Source organism: Dama dama, chromosome 17 (assembly GCF_033118175.1).
Source record: "Dama dama isolate Ldn47 chromosome 17, ASM3311817v1, whole genome shotgun sequence".
NCBI lineage: Eukaryota > Metazoa > Chordata > Mammalia > Artiodactyla > Cervidae > Dama > Dama dama.
In genome coordinates, this window is record NC_083697.1 from 64,927,315 (window position 1) to 64,944,920 (window position 17,606).

The 17,606-nt window shown below is 36.2% G+C and overlaps 1 protein-coding gene across 2 annotated transcripts in view; it reads left to right on the forward strand.

Moving 5' to 3' along the window:
* The window catches only part of SLC30A9 (solute carrier family 30 member 9), a 75,793-nt gene that overhangs the window by 33,974 nt on the left and 24,213 nt on the right, over positions 1–17,606 (forward strand). For both annotated transcript variants that reach the window (XM_061164660.1, XM_061164661.1), the window contains exons 9-12: positions 2,013–2,115; positions 11,403–11,458; positions 13,728–13,863; positions 16,932–16,971. In XM_061164660.1, coding sequence (XP_061020643.1) covers positions 2,013–2,115; positions 11,403–11,458; positions 13,728–13,863; positions 16,932–16,971 — 335 coding nt within the window. The remainder of the gene's footprint in view (positions 1–2,012; positions 2,116–11,402; positions 11,459–13,727; positions 13,864–16,931; positions 16,972–17,606) is intronic.

Sequence of the window (17,606 nt, forward strand, 5' to 3'; positions counted from 1 at the left end):
AGCATAACTGATGCCTTTGCCTCTTTTCTCCTCTGTCGTCTTGATCTCTATTATTTTGCCTGCCTTTTAATCTATTGTACTGAGTAATCTATTTTAGGATGATTATTTAAGAGCATTAATTTGTAGTTCATTAGTTTGTGCTTTTATTTCTAAAATACACATACTACCTGTGTCTGGAAGTTTGATGTGGTCTGGAAACATAAAGGTAAAATAGGTAATTCTCATCGTCAAGGACTGGAGGGGCCCTAGACTTGGTCATTTATGATAATACAGCACAGATAGTGGTAACAGGGATGGAGAGACATGGCTAGGTTCAGAAAGCATTGAGGAGCACTGGTCAGTGGTGGCGCCCAGGCTTCTGACTGGGACACTTGGGTAGATGCTGTACGGTCGCTGAGGAGAAAGGAGCACTGGGAGGGAGAGTCAGGGCGGAGCGAAGAGGAGCGGGCTCCTCTTTGAGTCTGAGATGTTATAGGGCGCCCAAGTAGAGCTGGTCAGCAGAAGTGATTGTTTTTGTCTGTAAAGTGGGGTTAGCAGCTAAAGCTTTTTATATTGCAGGAAAGTGATGTAGGGTATGTATACTGCTTAGCATCGTTTCTATTACATAATATGCACTTGATGATTATTATTTTTAATATATATTGGTTTGAAGCTCAGGAGGGAGATCTGAATTAGAGATAAAGAATAGAGAGTTATTAGTATAGGTAATAATTAAAGCCATAGGAATACTTAGGATCACCTGGAGAATGTTTGTGTATATACATTATAATGTATGAGGAAGGAAAAGCACTCCTGAAAAAGCCTTGAAGAATGCTCACATTTAAGAAATTGGTAGAAGAAAAAAAAAAGCCTGCAAAAGAGACTGAGGAAGAGTAAAGAGAAAGGTAGGAAGAAAACCAGGAGGCTGGTAGAAATCAAGAAGGACAGTGTTGTAAGAAGAGAGTGGCAAATGCTTCTGTAAGATTAAAGAAAATATTAAACATGTTTTCAGGAATTTAATAGCAAGAAACGGTATATGGTTAAGAACAATCTTAAGAGGTGTTGGTAGCAGAAGCCATTGTTTAGTGGATTGAAGACCAAATACAGAAAGAGGAAAACTGAGACAGCAAGAGCAGATACAATTCTTTCAAGAAATTATATGAAGAGGAGAGGAGTAAAGGGTAGCTGGAAGGGGATGTATAGATCCTCATTTATTTTTATTTATTTACTTGAAAATTATTTATTTATTTATTTGACTGCACTGGATCTTAGTTGCAGCTGTGGGACCTTTTAGTCGCAGCATGCAAACTCTTAGTTGCTGCATGTAGGAGTGCCTGACCAGGGGTCAAAGCCAGGTCTCCTGCATTGGGAGTGCAGAGTCTCAGCCACTGGAGCACCGGGGAAGCCCCTGCCCCTGTTTGCTCATTTATAAAATGAGGGTGTTATTACATGTTAGTATTTGTATAATAGTTACAGTAAAACATAATAAGTGGCTTAGTGTCTGAGATAAATGATACTAGTTGTTATTGTTAGAATCTGAGCACAGCTAGCTTCCTCAGGAGATAGCCAGGTTTGTTTTCGCATGTGTGATCTTCCCGTATGACCCAGACTGCTTGGTCTGGCTTTGTTCTCACCTCTCGCATCTGCCTGATTAAATAACCTGACCTTCAGCAGCGTCGTGTCTTTGACAGTGACCTGCTGAACAAGATCACGTGCGATCCTCTTTCACCTACCTAAGACACAGCTTCCTTTCTAAGTCCATTTTGTCCAAGTGTAGAACACCCTCTTTTCTCATCAGTTCTTAAAATATACTTAAGTAATTTGTTTGCACATATCATGCCCCTTTCATTTAAATATTTAGTGAAACCATAATCTATATTCTTCAAATTTATACTCTTGCCTAAAGCATAGTAAACTAGAAATCTGTTTTAATTTACTTTGAACAAAATCTTGTGTGTGTGTATGTATAAATAAGCTTTTGGTGGGAATTTTTATCTAAACCTGTGCTAAATTATCTTTTCTTTCTCTCCTAGCAATGGATTAAACTGCTTCTTCAAATTTCTTGCTTGGATTTATACGGGTTCAGCAAGCATGTTTTCAGAAGCGATACACTCTTTATCTGATACTTGTAACCAGGTGAGGGGTAAAAGCTTTCTTATTAATTTAAAGTAATATTTTTTGAGATTTTAGTCTAAAAGTTGACATTTTAAAAACTGAATGACTCCTACAGTTGGGTTGTAAAAGAAAATGAAAGGTGTTTTACTTTTGAATGATGACATACAAAGAAGTATGATCATAGTCTTTGAAAACTGATTGTTATGCTTTAAAAGCTTTTAACAATGAAGTATAAGATCATCAGATACTAGATGTTTGGGCAGATGCTTTTGCAAAAGTGATTCTTACATTAAATAAAAATTTGATTTAAGAATATGAGTTCTTATAACTGTAAGAGCCAGTGGATATGTTTGAGTAAACATATAAAATAGTCACTTGTGATTGATGAATTAAAATGATCTTCACAATAAACTAGTATTTTGATTTTTTTCCTTGAATTTACAAATGAAAAATAATTTTTATAAAATTAAAATAACTTCTTAGACTCCCTTTAATTCAAATTTTGAGTACTACAAATCTAAGCCTTTTTTTAAGAATACAACATTCCTACTTGTATATCATTTCACATTTTAAAAAATGTGGCCTGTTAAAACCTTTTTAGTTTTTATTTGTTTATCCTCCCGTTATATAAGAATGATTTGGGAGAACTTATAACAAAAGACACAGATACATACAGTAAGAATATTTAAGATAAAGTTGAAAATAATAATAAAATGGTAAGGAGCAGGGAGAGCAATTTTAATAGAAATTAAATCTGAGAACTCATGTAACTCACTGTCAGATAGATTAAAACCTTTTGTAAAAGTAAAGGAAAAAGTAGGGGCTTTCCTGGTGGTTCAGTGGCTAAGACTCCACACTCTCAATGCATGGGGCTCAGGTTCAATCCCTACTCAGACCAGATCCCGCTTGCCACAACTAAGAGTTATCACATTGCAGCTAAAGATCACACATGCCGCAGAGAAGATCAAGGATCCCATGAGTGGCACCCAAGACCTGGTGCAGCCAAATAAATAAATATTAAAAAAAATTTTTTTTAACATAAGGAAAAAGTACAGACACTTGGTATTAGTACTAACAATCATTTTCTTAAATTTTTATACTCGGTAATTAATAACTACTATTTGTATAATATTTTGCCTGTTGAGTGGGGGGGAGGTGGGTGAGAGAGAAATATATAACACACAGTACCTCTTTTGTTTTCAGTTTGTGTGAACATAAGAAAATTAAAATGTAAAAATAGTACATATTATTAACTTTAGTATTAGTTGCTACTTAAGATATTGAAGACAATTTTTAAGTGTCCATACTCTGAAATACTATTTAAAAGTTTAAAAGCATGTGGTAGGGGGACTTGCATTGCATTCCAGTGGTTAAAACTCCATGCTTTCACTGCAAGGGTCACGGATTTGATCCCTCGTTGGGGAACCAAGATCCCACATGCCAAGTGGCATAGCCAATAGATAAATAAAAGCATGTGGTAGATAGCTATGTATTGATCTGGAATAATAACCATATGACTGAAAAATCAAGTTGCAGAACATATGTACATAGCTTATGTTTCCAGCCGTGATGGACACATGGGGACTAGACTTAGTCTTTTGCTATAAACAGCTAAAAAAACTATACAAAGTATATTTAACAATATTTTCAAACATTGGACATTCTCAGTGCAAGACTGTGATCCCTGAGGAAGGGGAACAGGTGAATTAAACTCTATGATCTCTCTGATTTTTTGCTTGGAGGCACTTGTGGGATAATGGAGCAGGGTGGGTTACCCATCATTGAGTTGAGAAGGTAGAAATTAGGGTTCAGTGAGTCTGAGCTGGCTAGAAATTACAAGGCAGATTACACAGAGGAGGGAGCCATGCAGACAAAAAGCTGCAGGAGTCTACGTAGGGTTTTCCTTGAGTTGAATCTTGGCTGAGGTTTTGTTGCACGTGTATCAGGTAAAGCACCATGAGACTAGGCAAAGAGCCAGCAGGGAACATTAACCTGAGTAATCCCTAGAGTTCACAAAGGGCTTGGATTAAGTGCTGACATTCTAAGGTTGAAATTTCTGACTGATTACCCAGGTCAACAGAAGGCTTAGACTTTGGTAGTAGGGCTAAATTATCTTAGTTGTAAAGTTTTAGAACCTTTCTAACAAAGCTCTAGAGGATCATGCTGATTTGCAAGTAACTTAATTACCTGCCAGAACGAAGCCCTACACTTATTAAAAGGAAGACAACAAATTCCAGACATGCAGTATAACGTTCATGGTGTTCAGCACCTAATAAAAAAAATTTGTATTAGACAACAAGGAAGCAAAAAATTTGACATTCAACCAGGAGAAACATTAGTCAATAGAAACAGACTCAATTGACATATGCTAGAATTAGCACACAAGGATAAATGGCTATTAAAGATACATTCATATTATGTATCAAAAAGAAAATATGAATATGGTAGATGCCCAGTATGCTATGAGATGGCTGGATGGCATCACTGACTCGATGGACATGGGTTTGAGTGAACTCCAGGAGTTGGTGATTGACCGCGAGGCCTGGCGTGCTGTGATTCATGGGATTGCAAAGAGTGGGACATGACTGAGTGACTGAACGGAACTGAATGGAAAGAGAAATGGAAGACGGAAAGAAGAACCAGATGGAAATTTTAGAGCTGAAAAATATATCTGATGTGAAAAATCCAATGCATAGAATTAAGAGCAGATTAGACTTTGTGGAAAGCATGATCAATAAACTCAAGTAAACATATGACTGTAGAAAGCATTCATACTAACAGTAGAGTGAAAAAAGACTTTAAAAAAAATGAAGGGAGCCTTAGACATGTGGGACATTATCAAGAGAATTATATCAAACATGTAAGGAAGAAATAATAACCAGTAGTATACAGACTTTCAAATATAGAGGAGAAGGAAACACTTTTCATTCCCTCTAATAAGGCTAGCGTAACCCTGATTGTTGTTTAATTGCTAAGTTGTATCTGACTATCTTGCAACCCCAAGGACTGTGGCCTGCCAGGTTCCTCTGTCGTGGGATTTTCCAGGCAAGAATACTGGAATGGGTTGCCCTTTCCTTCTGTAGGAGATCTTCCTGACCCAGGGTCCAATCTCCTGCATTGGCAGGTGAATTCTTTACCACTAGGCCACTAGGGAAGACCACCTTAACCCTGATGTAAAACCTTAAAGATACTGCAAGAAAAAAATATGGACCCATATCTCTCATTAACATAGATGTAGATATCCTTTAGATATAATCAGATTGAATCTAGCAATATACAAAAATTATAATACATCATGATCAAGTGAGTAGTCTAGGAATGCAAAGTTAGTTTAATATTCAAAATTGGTAGAAGATTAATATACAAAAATCTATTGTATTTCTACTATCAGCAAGCAAATGGAGAATGAAATTTTTAGTAAATTCCATTTATAATATTAAATACATAGGAGTAAATTTAGCAAAAGATGTGTAAGATTTTAACACTGAAAACTTAAAATATAACTGGAGGAAGTTAAGACCTAAGGAAATGGATAGAGATACTATGATCATGGATTGGGTTACTGCATTAACATGTCTGATTGCCCTAAATTAATTTACAGATTTAATATAATCCAGCAGACTTTTTTTTTTTTGGTGGAAATTGTCAAACTGATTAAATTCTAAAATTTATATGCAAATGTAAAGAACCTGGACTATTCAGAGCAATCTAAAAAAAATTTTGGAGGATTTTAAGACTTATTTCAGAGCACAATAATTAAGACAGTAGGGAATTCCCTGGTGGCTCAGACCGTAAGAATCTGCCTGCAGTCAGGAGAGACAGGTTCCATCCCTAGGTCGAGAAGGTCCCCTGGAGAAGGAAATGGCTACCCACTCCAGAATTCTTGCCTGGAGAATTCCATGGGCAGAGGAGCCTGGCGGGCTACAGTCCATGGAATCACAGAGTCAGACACGACTGAAGAACTAACACTTTGAAGGTCTTGGCATAAGGACTGACAGATCAGGAGAACAGAGGAGAGGGTCCAGCAGTTACATCGTCAGTTGATTTTTGACAAAGGCACCAAAGCTGAAGAAAAGAAACCCTTCAACAAATGGTATATGGGGGAAATGGATATTCACATGGGTAAAAAACAGAGGACCTCGGCTTATACAATGCCTTCATGCTTTATACAAATTTAAGGTGGACCCAAAAGTACCAGCTAAAACTATGAAAATACTAGAAGAAAACCTAGGAGAATATCTTCTAGACCTTTGGATAAGCAGAGATTTCTTAAACAGGACACAGAAGTAGAACCATAAGATAAGAAAAACTTCATCAGAGTTAAAAACTCTTACTAAGGATGCTCTTAAGACAATAAATAGGCAAGTTGCAGATAGGGAGAAAATACTGGTGAAGCTTATAATCTGACAGAAGACTGGCATCCAGGATAATTAAAGAACTTCTCTTTTGTTGTTCAGTTGCTAAGTCACATGTGACTTTGTGACCCCATGGACTGTAGCACACCAGGCTTCCCTGTCCTTCACCAGCTCCCGGAGTTGCTAACATTCACGGTCATTGAGTCAGTGATGCCATCCAACCATCTCATCCGCTGCTGCCCTCTTTTGCCTTTACTCTTTCCCAGCATCAGGGGCTTTTCCAATGAGTCAGCTCTTCACATCAGGTGACCAAAGTATTGAAGCTTCAGCTATAACTCAGTATTAAAAAGAAAATCTGATTTTTTTTAAAAGGCTGAAGATTTGAAAGGTACTTCACAAAGATACCTGCATGTAGTTGATGGACATAAGGAGGTGTTCAGTGCCATTCATCATCAGGAAATGGATACTGACACCCAGACAGGACCTCTCTACACATCCACTATAATGATTAAAATTTAAATGCCTGACAGTCAGATGTTGGGTTAAAATGTAGAGCACCCAGACCTTTTAGATACTGCTAGTGGAGCATAAAATGTTATACAGATACAAACCGCACAGTCGTGTCTGACTCTTTGTGACCCTGTGGACTGTAGCCCACCAGACTCCTCCGTCCATGGGATTCTCCAGGCAAGAATACTGGAGTGGGGGGTGCCATTTCCTTCTCCAGGGGATCTTCCCAACCCAGGGATCGAACCCAGGTCTCCCACATTGCAGGCAGACGCTTTAACCTCTAAGCCACCAGGGAAGCCCGTAAAATGTTACAACCACTCTTAAATTAGTCAGCTTCTTGTAAAGCATATGTCTATTGTTGGACGCAGCAATTCCCCTCCTAAATATTTAACCAGGAGAAATGGGAACGAAGGTCCACAAAGACTTGTGTAAGAATGTTTATAGCACTGTAAAGGTGCTGTAGTGGACAGAAAATTGGGATCAGCATGAATGTTCATCAACAGTGGAATAAACAGATTGTGGTATACTCATACAATGGAATATTATCTAGAAATAAAAAGAAAAAAATGAAATTCTTTTTTTTTTTTTTATGACTATTAAACTTTTATTTTCAGTGCAAAAACTATACATTCACACAGACTGATTGTGTACAGGAAAGCCTAGTAGATAAATAACCGAGAAATATGGTTTCTGCTATTGGCAGCAAATTAAGTCCTTTAATTCTGAAAATTTAATTAAAAATGAAATCCATATTAGATTTCCAGATTGGTCAAAATAATGAAGTAATTATCCCAAATTCACTTCATTCATCATGTGTATGTATCAATATGACTATGGTAAAGAAAAATTCTTGTTTTCCCCAATATCACTTTTAAATAACTATGCCTAAAATAAAACCTGTGTTTTTAAAAATTTCTTCTTATGACTATATTTTATTCAGTATTGTCACTGTCAGATTTTTTTTTTTCTTTTTTCTTTTTTTTTTTTTTTTAATTAGTTAGAGGCTAATTACTTCACAACATTTCAGTGGGTTTTGTCATACATTGATATGAATCAGCCATAGATTTACACGTATTCCCCATCCCGATCCCCCCTCCCACCTCCCTCTCCACCCGATTCCCCCGAGTCCTCCCAGTGCACCAGGCCCGAGCACTTGTCTCATGCATCCCACCTGGGCTGGTGATCTGTTTCACCATAGATAGTATACATGTTGTTCTTTTGAAACATCCCACCTTCACCTTCTCCCACAGAGTTCAAAAGTCTGTTCTGTACATCTGTGTCTCTTTTTCTGTTTTGCATATAGGGTTATCGTTACCATCTTTCTAAATTCCATATACATGTGTTAGTATGCTGTAATGTTCTTTATCTTTCTGGCTTACTTCACTCTGTATAAGGGGCTCCAGTTTCATCCATCTCATTGGGACTGATTCAAATGAATTCTTTTTAACGGCTGAGTAATATTCCATGGTGTATATGTACCACAGCTTCCTTATCCATTCATCTGCTGATGGGCATCTAGGTTGCTTCCATGTCCTGGCTATTATAAACAGTGCTGCGATGAACATTGGGGTGCACGGGTCTCTTTCAGATCTGGTTTCTTCAGTGTGTATGCCCAGAAGTGGGATTGCTGGGTCATATGGCAGTTCTATTTCCAGTTTTTTAAGAAATCTCCACACTGTTCTCCATAGCGGCTGTACTAGTTTGCATTCCCACCAACAGTGTAAGAGGGTTCCCTTTTCTCCACACCCTCTCCAGCATTTATTGCTTGTAGACTTTTGGATAGCAGCCATCCTGACTGGCGTGTAATGGTACCTCATTGTGGTTTTGATTTGCATTTCTCTAATAATGAGTGATGTTGAGCATCTTTTCATGTGTTTGTTACCCATCTGTATGTCTTCTTTCGAGAAATGTCTGTTTAGTTCTTTGGCCCATTTTTTGATTGGGTCATTTATTTTTCTGGAATTGAGCTGCAGGAGTTGCTTGTATATTTTTGAGATTAATCCTTTGTCTGTTTCTTCATTTGCTATTATTTTCTCCCAATCTGAGGGCTGTCTTTTCACCTTACTTATAGTTTCCTTTGTAGTGCAAAAGCTTTTAAGTTTCATTAGGTCCCATTTGTTTAGTTTTGCTTTTATTTCCAATATTCTGAGAGGTGGGTCATAGAGGATCTTGCTGTGATTTATGTCGGAGAGTGTTTTGCCTATGTTCTCCTCTAGGAGTTTTATAGTTTCTGGTCTTACATTTAGATCTTTAATCCATTTTGAGTTTATTTTTGTGTATGGTGTTAGAAAGTGTTCTAGTTTCATTCTTTTACAAGTGGTTGACCAGTTTTCCCAGCACAAAAATGAAATTCTTATCTGTAACAGCATATATGCATCGCCAACAGTATGTTAAATAAAAGATGGCAAATACAAAAGAGTAGTAATTGCATGATTGCATTTACATTAAGTTCTAGAACTTTGACTTTAATTTTTGGAGAACAGGATTAGTGATATCTTATTTTTATAAGAATAAATATGGCCCATATTAAATTTATAGAACTTTTGATATCTCACACTTCATTGCACAGCCAACCTGAACATTGTTTTAAAAATGATTGAACACTCATTGACTATTTTGTAAACATTATAAACACACACATATATGGTGTGAATTGATAATGAGTATTCAATTTTAGTATACCAGTTTTTAAATTATATATTCTTAATTTACTCTCATTTCTCTTAGTTTAATTTATTGAAAAGCCATCATCTGTTTTAAGTAGTTTAACCCTCTTTTCCTTTAGAATCAAGTAGAAAAAAAATTTGTAATATTTGTTTTTAGGATAGAATTTCCAATATCAAAACTTAAATCTGGTATTTATTTGTTTTAGTCATTTTCAGGGTCGTAAAATCTCCATATATTTTACAAAAGAAAATGTTTCTATTAAATGCATGGTAACCAACAGAGAAACCTCAACTGTGAAGAATTTGGTTATCTTGAAAAGTTTACCTATTTGATACCATGCTGAAAAAATGAAAAACCCCCCAGCTTAGTCGAATAAAATTACATATTCACTCAGAGGCTTTGTATTTTTATTAGATAAATAATTTTAATAAGGTAATCTTCTTCAGATTTCTAAATTTACATCAAATTAATAGAAAAGATACTTAGTGCAAACATAATACTGAGCAGCTCCAGTGAATCAGTCTTTTTTAACAAAAGATAGGATAAAAAAAAAGATATGATCAAATATATCAAATAAACGAAGAAAAGATGAAGGCAAGGGAGGAAGGAGAGAAAGATGGTAGCCAGTATAAAAGACATTTTTGTCATGCAAAATTTTGTCATTTTGTCATGACTTTTTTTCCCTAAAGAAATAAAATTTTTGTTGTAAGGAATTAGTCTTCCATCTTTATTTCCTCCTCCTGTACTCCAGATAGTCACTGCAGTATATACATTGATATCTGTACTTCATGCACATAGTTTTGGAGCTTTACTAAAAATGTAAATGTGTCATAGAATAGAGTAGTCCCTCAGTCATGTCTGATTCTTTGCGAACCCGTATCTGTAGCCTTCCAGGCTCGTCTGCCCATGGAATTCTCCAGGCAAGAAAATGAGTGGGTAGCCTTCCCTTCTCCAGGGGATCTTCTCAACCCAGAGATCAAACCCAGGTCTCCTACATTGCAAGCATTCTTGACCTTCCAAGCCACCAGGGAAGCCCAAATGTATCATGTGTATACACAAATTGTGCTCTTTAAATCTTTTATTCGTTCAGCTTATACAAGTTATTCTTCCTGTAAAACATTAGGTATTACAGGCTACCCTAATCCTACTTTCCTCCTCAGAGGTTAAACATGAGTTCTTTCCGGCTTTTCCCTATGCTTTACATGATACGTTGTTTACAAACAACTGCAAAGCACAAGTTCTTTTGTATTGTACATTCTGTTTCTAAACTTGCTTTTTTCCCTTTCACTGAATGTTACGTGTTAGAGCTTTCAGCATGTCAGCATAGAGAGCTCTATCCCAACGCTATTCTTTTACACTGAGGTGGAGGAAATCTACTGTTTGGTTGTACCGTGATTTATTTTGCCATTCCTCATTGAAGAAGTTTTAGGTTGCTCTCTTATTTCTCATCTTTATAAGCAGGGTTGTTTTTTTTTTTTCTTTCGGTGTCAAACTTTTATTTTTTAAATTTTTTTCCATTTATTTTTATTAGTCGGAGGCTAATTACAATATTGTAGTGGTTTTTGCCATACATTGACATAAGCAGTGTTTTTTAAACCCCTTTCTGTTCATCTTTATGGCTCAGTGGTAGGTACTAGAAACCAGAATTGCTGGGTTATGGGACATGCATGTGTTAAGTGTTTCTTTGTTGTTCTCAGCTTGTGCCCTCTAGACTGGCTTTACCTCACTACACTCCCTATTTTGCTAATGATTATTTACTTTTTTTTTCTTCCATAGGCCTTACTTGCATTGGGCATCAGTAAGTCTGTTCAGACACCAGATCCTACTCATCCGTAAGGACTCTGTCTTTATTATGTTTTCATTTGTTTTGCCAGTAAGTCATTGAATTATAGATAATGTCCTGAAGTTTTATATACCTGCAGCTTTGTGTTAAAGATTTGGTCCTTCTGCTGTAGTATCTAAATTTCAGGATTCAGCTGTTGTGTCAAAGTAAATTCAAGATCTAATTTGAAAATGGAGTTCAAATTATTTTTATTTTTGTAATGTAACATAAAGATCTTGTCCTCTTTGTATTTGGTAATTAATAACAAAGCACATATTTTGATCTTGGAGTTGTTTTATTTGGTCAAAGGAAATACATATATTTCACATTTGGACTAATAGGCCACTCTTAAATTTTAGTGATAATTTCTATTAAATTCATGCTTAATGTATTTTAATCCCCTTATTGTCATTTGGAGGTAGTATTGTTAATGTTTCAGAATGACTTATTTTTAAAAGAAATGTGCCTCTAGCACATATTGTTTTGAATTATATTAGTTATTTGATACAAAGACTTGCTACTGCTTCTACTAATATAACCAGTTAAAATTTTTGGATTCTATGTGTATTTTTTTCTTTTTTTTAATAAGCTTCAGTAATAGAATTTGAGAAATCAAATTTGCCTTAAGGCAAAAGAAGTATACTTTTATTTCTGTATAGGAATCTGCCTCTGTGCTTTATACATATTGAAATCCAGACACTCCTGTTTTCTTATAAATAATAGCATATTTTGAATATCCTGTAACTGTCAGTAAGGTTGTATAGGGAACAGCTAGCTTTCGAGTCTGCTAATTACACATGATTACATGATTACAGCATTTTACTATGTCAAAAAAAATTTTTTCTGACCAGTTTTATATACCAAAAATTGTAAAACAGGGTGAAATTGAAAATTTTTAGGTGTGTAGATTTCATAAGATATTTTCAACAATCTACTTTAGTGCTGCCTGATAGAATTTTCTATAATAATAGGAATAGTTATGCATATCTATTCAATATGCTAGTCACTAGCTACAAGGGGCTGTTGAGCACTGGAAATGTGGCAGGTGCAATTGAAGAATTATGTTAAAATTTTATTTAGTTTTACTTAATTTACATTTAAATAGTCTTATGTAGCTAGTGACATACTGGATAGTGCAGATCTACATAATTAAAAATTTCAGTAAGAATATACAAATTCCTTGAAAACACATAAAATGAAAGTAATGCTATTTATTTTAGATCTTAAATTATCTTAAATATTTATAGTCTATGTGGGGAAAACTTTAGAAGAATGTTAATTTTTCTAAATCAAACTTACAGAACACTGTCACATCTATAAACTGATAATTTCCTATGGTAAGATTACATATTTGCAAAAGGAATTAAATAAAAACAATTTTAATTAAGATTCCAAGCAAGAATACTGGAGTGGGTTACCATATCCTACTCCAGAGGATCTTCCCAACCCAGGTGTTGAACCTGTGTCTCTTGCATCTCCTGTATTGACAAGCAGATCCTTTACCACTGCATCACCTGGGAAACCGTTTTAAATTAAGAACTCTTGTTTAAATTTGCATCTACTCTAGGGGTACCATGTTTGAATTTGGGGGTAAATTTCCCAGAAACTTCTGTTATCAATGAGTGATTCTTTCCCTCTTACATTATCTCATATTTTTAAATTTATTACTCATTATTGTATTGGTAGATACAATAATAACAAAGTAATGCACATGTTGACCAAAGACTCTTAAAAAAATAATTGAGATTTAACAAAAAAATTGTCATCAAACATCGAGAAAACTGAAGCTCTTAGTCTTTTAATAATAGTAGTGAGTTACTGGGTGTTAAATTCTACAGAATTGGCAAAAAGTATCTAGCATCAAATTATAGGTAATATAAATTATGTAAGACAGTATTGAATTAGAAACTTCATTACAAGGAAATTGAAATGTTATCCTCTTCATTAAACATCTGAATACATTTTAAAGATAAATTTTATCTGTGTTTGTGGTATTTAAAATCGCTGTAGTAAATCAAAGCAAATGATAAGAAAGAGGGATTAGCAAATACCTGAATTAAATCATATTCACTTTATTTTTATATAGTTTCAAAGATCATGCAGTTTTTTCCACTTTATATTTTACTTTCTGATTAGATTTGAGTTTAGCACTTACCTTTTACTTAACTATAAAATCATAACATCTTGATATCATAAGAAGTTTTTCTTCATTGAACTATTAAACATTTTGGATGGAAATCATTTATATTTCTTGTAAACTATTTTTTTTTATTTTTCAGGTATGGATTTTCAAATATGCGCTATATTGCTTCACTAATTAGTGGTGTTGGTATTTTCATGATGGGTGCAGGATTATCTTGGTACCATGGAATCATGGGATTGCTCAATCCTCAACCAATAGAATCTCTTCTATGGGTAATTTCTCCTTCCCTCCCCCCTCGGTTTTAAAGTAGTATAAACTAACAAGTACAGTGGAATACCTTTGTTACATTAATGTTAAATATTGGGACTAAATATGCCTTCTTGACTGTAATATAGGATTGTGTACCTGTATGAGTTGTTCAGGATGTGACTGAACCTGACTTCAAACCCATGTGATTCAATGATGTTGAGCAAGAGTGTCTCTTCAGGCACAGTCGTGAAGCACTACATCCTTGGTTAAAATTTTGGACAGTTCTATTAATTTCTTCCGTTACTAAAAGCAGAAAGACCAGAAGACCTCTGTTCCGTTTTAGTACTGAGAATAATCTGTCAGTAGTTAAAATATCCATTCCCTTGTAACAGTCACATGTGAGAATTTTTCCTAGGGCGTCTTCTTTCCCACATTCTGGTGGAGCCTCCATTGGGGGAGTGGGCGTGTGGCTGCCTTCTGTATGTTTGCCCCTAAGGGCTTCGGTTCCTCTCTCCTGCCCCCCGGGCGCCTCTGGCAGCACTGAAGGTGGAGAAGGGCACAGAGAAGCACTGCTTTACAGACACCGGCTTCATCTTGCACTGGCATCTGCTGGCCTTTGTAGAGACCTATGGCTGTCTGTTTTCTTCTCATGGGAACTTCTTGGAGGTTACCCTGCTTGGCAGCTGAGACCATAGCTCCCTCGACAAGTGCAAATTGGTCCTGTGGCACCCCTGTCGGCTTTTGTATCTCACGGTGTAGCTCCAGACTATTTCTGCTGATGTTGCCAGTAAGATTCAGTGGAAGGCGCCTAAAATTGAGATAGGAAAACCTGTATTCTAGTTCTTATTCCAATATTCTTTCCATATACTCAAGCAAATCACATAGCTTTGGGAAATCTTACTTTCCTTAACAGAATGAGGAGAATGTTGAAGGGGGTTCAAAATTTTTAAACCTCTATTTCAGGGAAGGCTGGGGTTCCAAAAGTTCTATATTTGAATTTTTAAATTTCATATAAAATTTTTCATTTGAATTTCATACAAAACTTTTAAAAAATCTGTCTTATTTTTTTCTGTATGTCTTGGACTAAAGCACAAAGCTGTTCTTGATAGTTCAGTTCAGTCGCTCAGTTGTGTCCGACTCTTTGCCACCCCATGAACCACAGCACACCAGGCCTCCCTGTCCATCACCAACTCCCGGAGTCCACCCAAACCCATGTCCATTGAGTCGGTGATGCCATCCAGTCATCTCATCCTCTGTCGTCCCTTTCTCCTCCTGCCCTCAATCTTTCCCAGCATCAGGGTCTTTTCAAGTGAGTCAACTCTTCACATGAGGTGGCCAGAGTATTGGAGTTTCGGCTTCAACATTAGTCCTTCCAATATGAACACCCAGGACTGATCTCCTTTAGGATGGACTGGTTGGATCTCCTTGCAGTCCAAGGGACTCTTAAGAGTCTTCTCCAGCACCACAGTTTAAAAGCATGAATTCTTCAGCACTCAGCTTTCTTTATAGTCCAACTCTCACATCCATACATGACTACTGGAAAAACCATAGCCTTGACTAGACAGACCTTTGTTGGCAAGGTAATGTCTCTGCTTTTTAATATGCTATCTAGGTTGGTCATAAGTTTCCTTCCAAGGAGTAAAGCGTCTTTTAATTTCATGACTGCGGTTACCATCTGCAGTGATTTTGGAGACCAAAAATGTCTGCCACTGTTTCCCCATCTATTTGCCATGAAGTGATGGGACCACGTGCCATGATCTTAGTTTTCTGAATGTTGAGCTTTAAACCAACTTTTTTACTCTCTTCTTTCACTTTCATCAAGAAGCTCTTTAGTTCTTCTTCACTTTCTGCCACAAGGGTGGTGTCATCTGCATATCTGAGGTTATTGATAGTTCTCCTGGCAATCTTGATTGCAGCCCAGCGGTTCTCATGATGTACTCTGCATATAAGTTAAATAAACAGAGTGACAATATACAGCCTTGATGTACTCCTTTTCCTATTTGGAACCAGTCTGTTGTTCCATGCCCAGTTCTAACTTGCTTCCTGACCTGCATACAGATTTCTCAAAAGGTTGGTCATATGGTCTGGTATTCCCATCTCTTGAAGAATTTTCCACAATTTATTGTGATCCACATAGTCAGAGGCTTTGGCGTAGTCAATAAAGCAGAAATAGATGTTTTTTTGGAACTCTCTTGCTTTTTCGATGATCCAGCAGATGTTGGCAATTTGATCTCTGGTTCCTCTGCCTTTTCTAAAACCAGCTTGAAGATCTGGACGTTCACGTTTCACATATTGCTGAAGCCTGGCTTGGAGAATTTTGAGCATTACTTTACTAGCATGTGAGATGAATACAATTGTGTGGTAGTTTGAGCATTCTTTGGCATTGCCTTTCTTTGGGATTGGAATGAAAACTGACCTTTTCCAGTCCTGTGGCCACTGCTGAGTTTTCCAAATATGCTGGCATATTGAGTGTAGCACTTTCACAGCATCATCTTATAGGGTTTGAAACAGCTCAACTGGAATTCTGTCACCTCCACTAACTTTGTTTGTAGTGATGCTTCTTGATATCTTTATCTAATTCAAGAGGAAAATGGTATTATTTTCCTCCCCCACATTGATTACTGTATATAACTGCTGATGCATCTGAATCAGGACTGAGAAAGAATTCTCTTGATACTGGGCGTCCAAACAAAATTGAGAATTAACTGGGTATGGTTGGGGATCTTACTGTATCCACAACCCTAGATTTCAAATGTTTGTGTTCATTTTGAAGTTAAAAACTTTTTTTACCAATTAAGTGATAATTCTTTTATAACATGAATTAACTTAGGTCATGGTATAACAGTCTACTCTGTGTGTGTGTGTATTACTCTTCCAGGTATTAAAAAGTGAGATGGTCATCAAATTTTAACTCTTGTTTCTTATGAGACACCATGTATCTCATTGTCCTCATTTGAACTATTTCCCATCAAAATCCTTATCTGATTGGGATTGAATTGATGTTTCCATCCATTAAGCTTATTATGTATGGACTGTTATAATTCTTTAGTGAAATATTAACTTATGATTTTTTTTAATATTTATTTCCTAGGCATACTGTATTTTAGCGGGATCATTAGTATCTGAAGGAGGTATGTACTCTCCCAGAATTTTGTTATTCTTAATAATCTATAGTCCATTTTTATAGTTTGCTATTAATAATAAGTTCTCTTGGTTAAAGAAAACTGTAGAAATAGGAATAAAGTTTTGTCTCCTTTGAGGGAGGAAATTCTTTGTATAATGTACTATGTTGATTCCTATAATGGATGAGGCCAAATTTGGAAAAGCTTTTTTTGTTCTTGTTCTTAAGTATCATATCATAATGCTCAGAACATTTGAAATGGAGTATAAAAACATAACTATATACTGAGTTTTTAAGAATCAGGCTTTAGTGATGTTAACCGGGGAAGACTGTCCCTTTTTGTGGTACGAGTATTTTTAAGCTTGTGAAAGTTTGAGCTACAGCAGTAATGTGACAGAGAAGTGCTAATACCATGCCTGAAACTGCCTAATCTGCTGCTCTGCTTATAGTATGTTTACTTCCGAAACATTGTCATTTTCTCTGCATTATCCCTTCATCGTTGACATTCTTGTAAAATGTTGATAATAACACCTGCCTCAAAAGGTTGGGAGTCTCAAAAGTGACTGTGCTTAGCGTGGTACCTGACAACCAACCCCATGGACAGTAGCCTGCACCAGGCTCCTCCATCCATGGGATTTTCCAGGC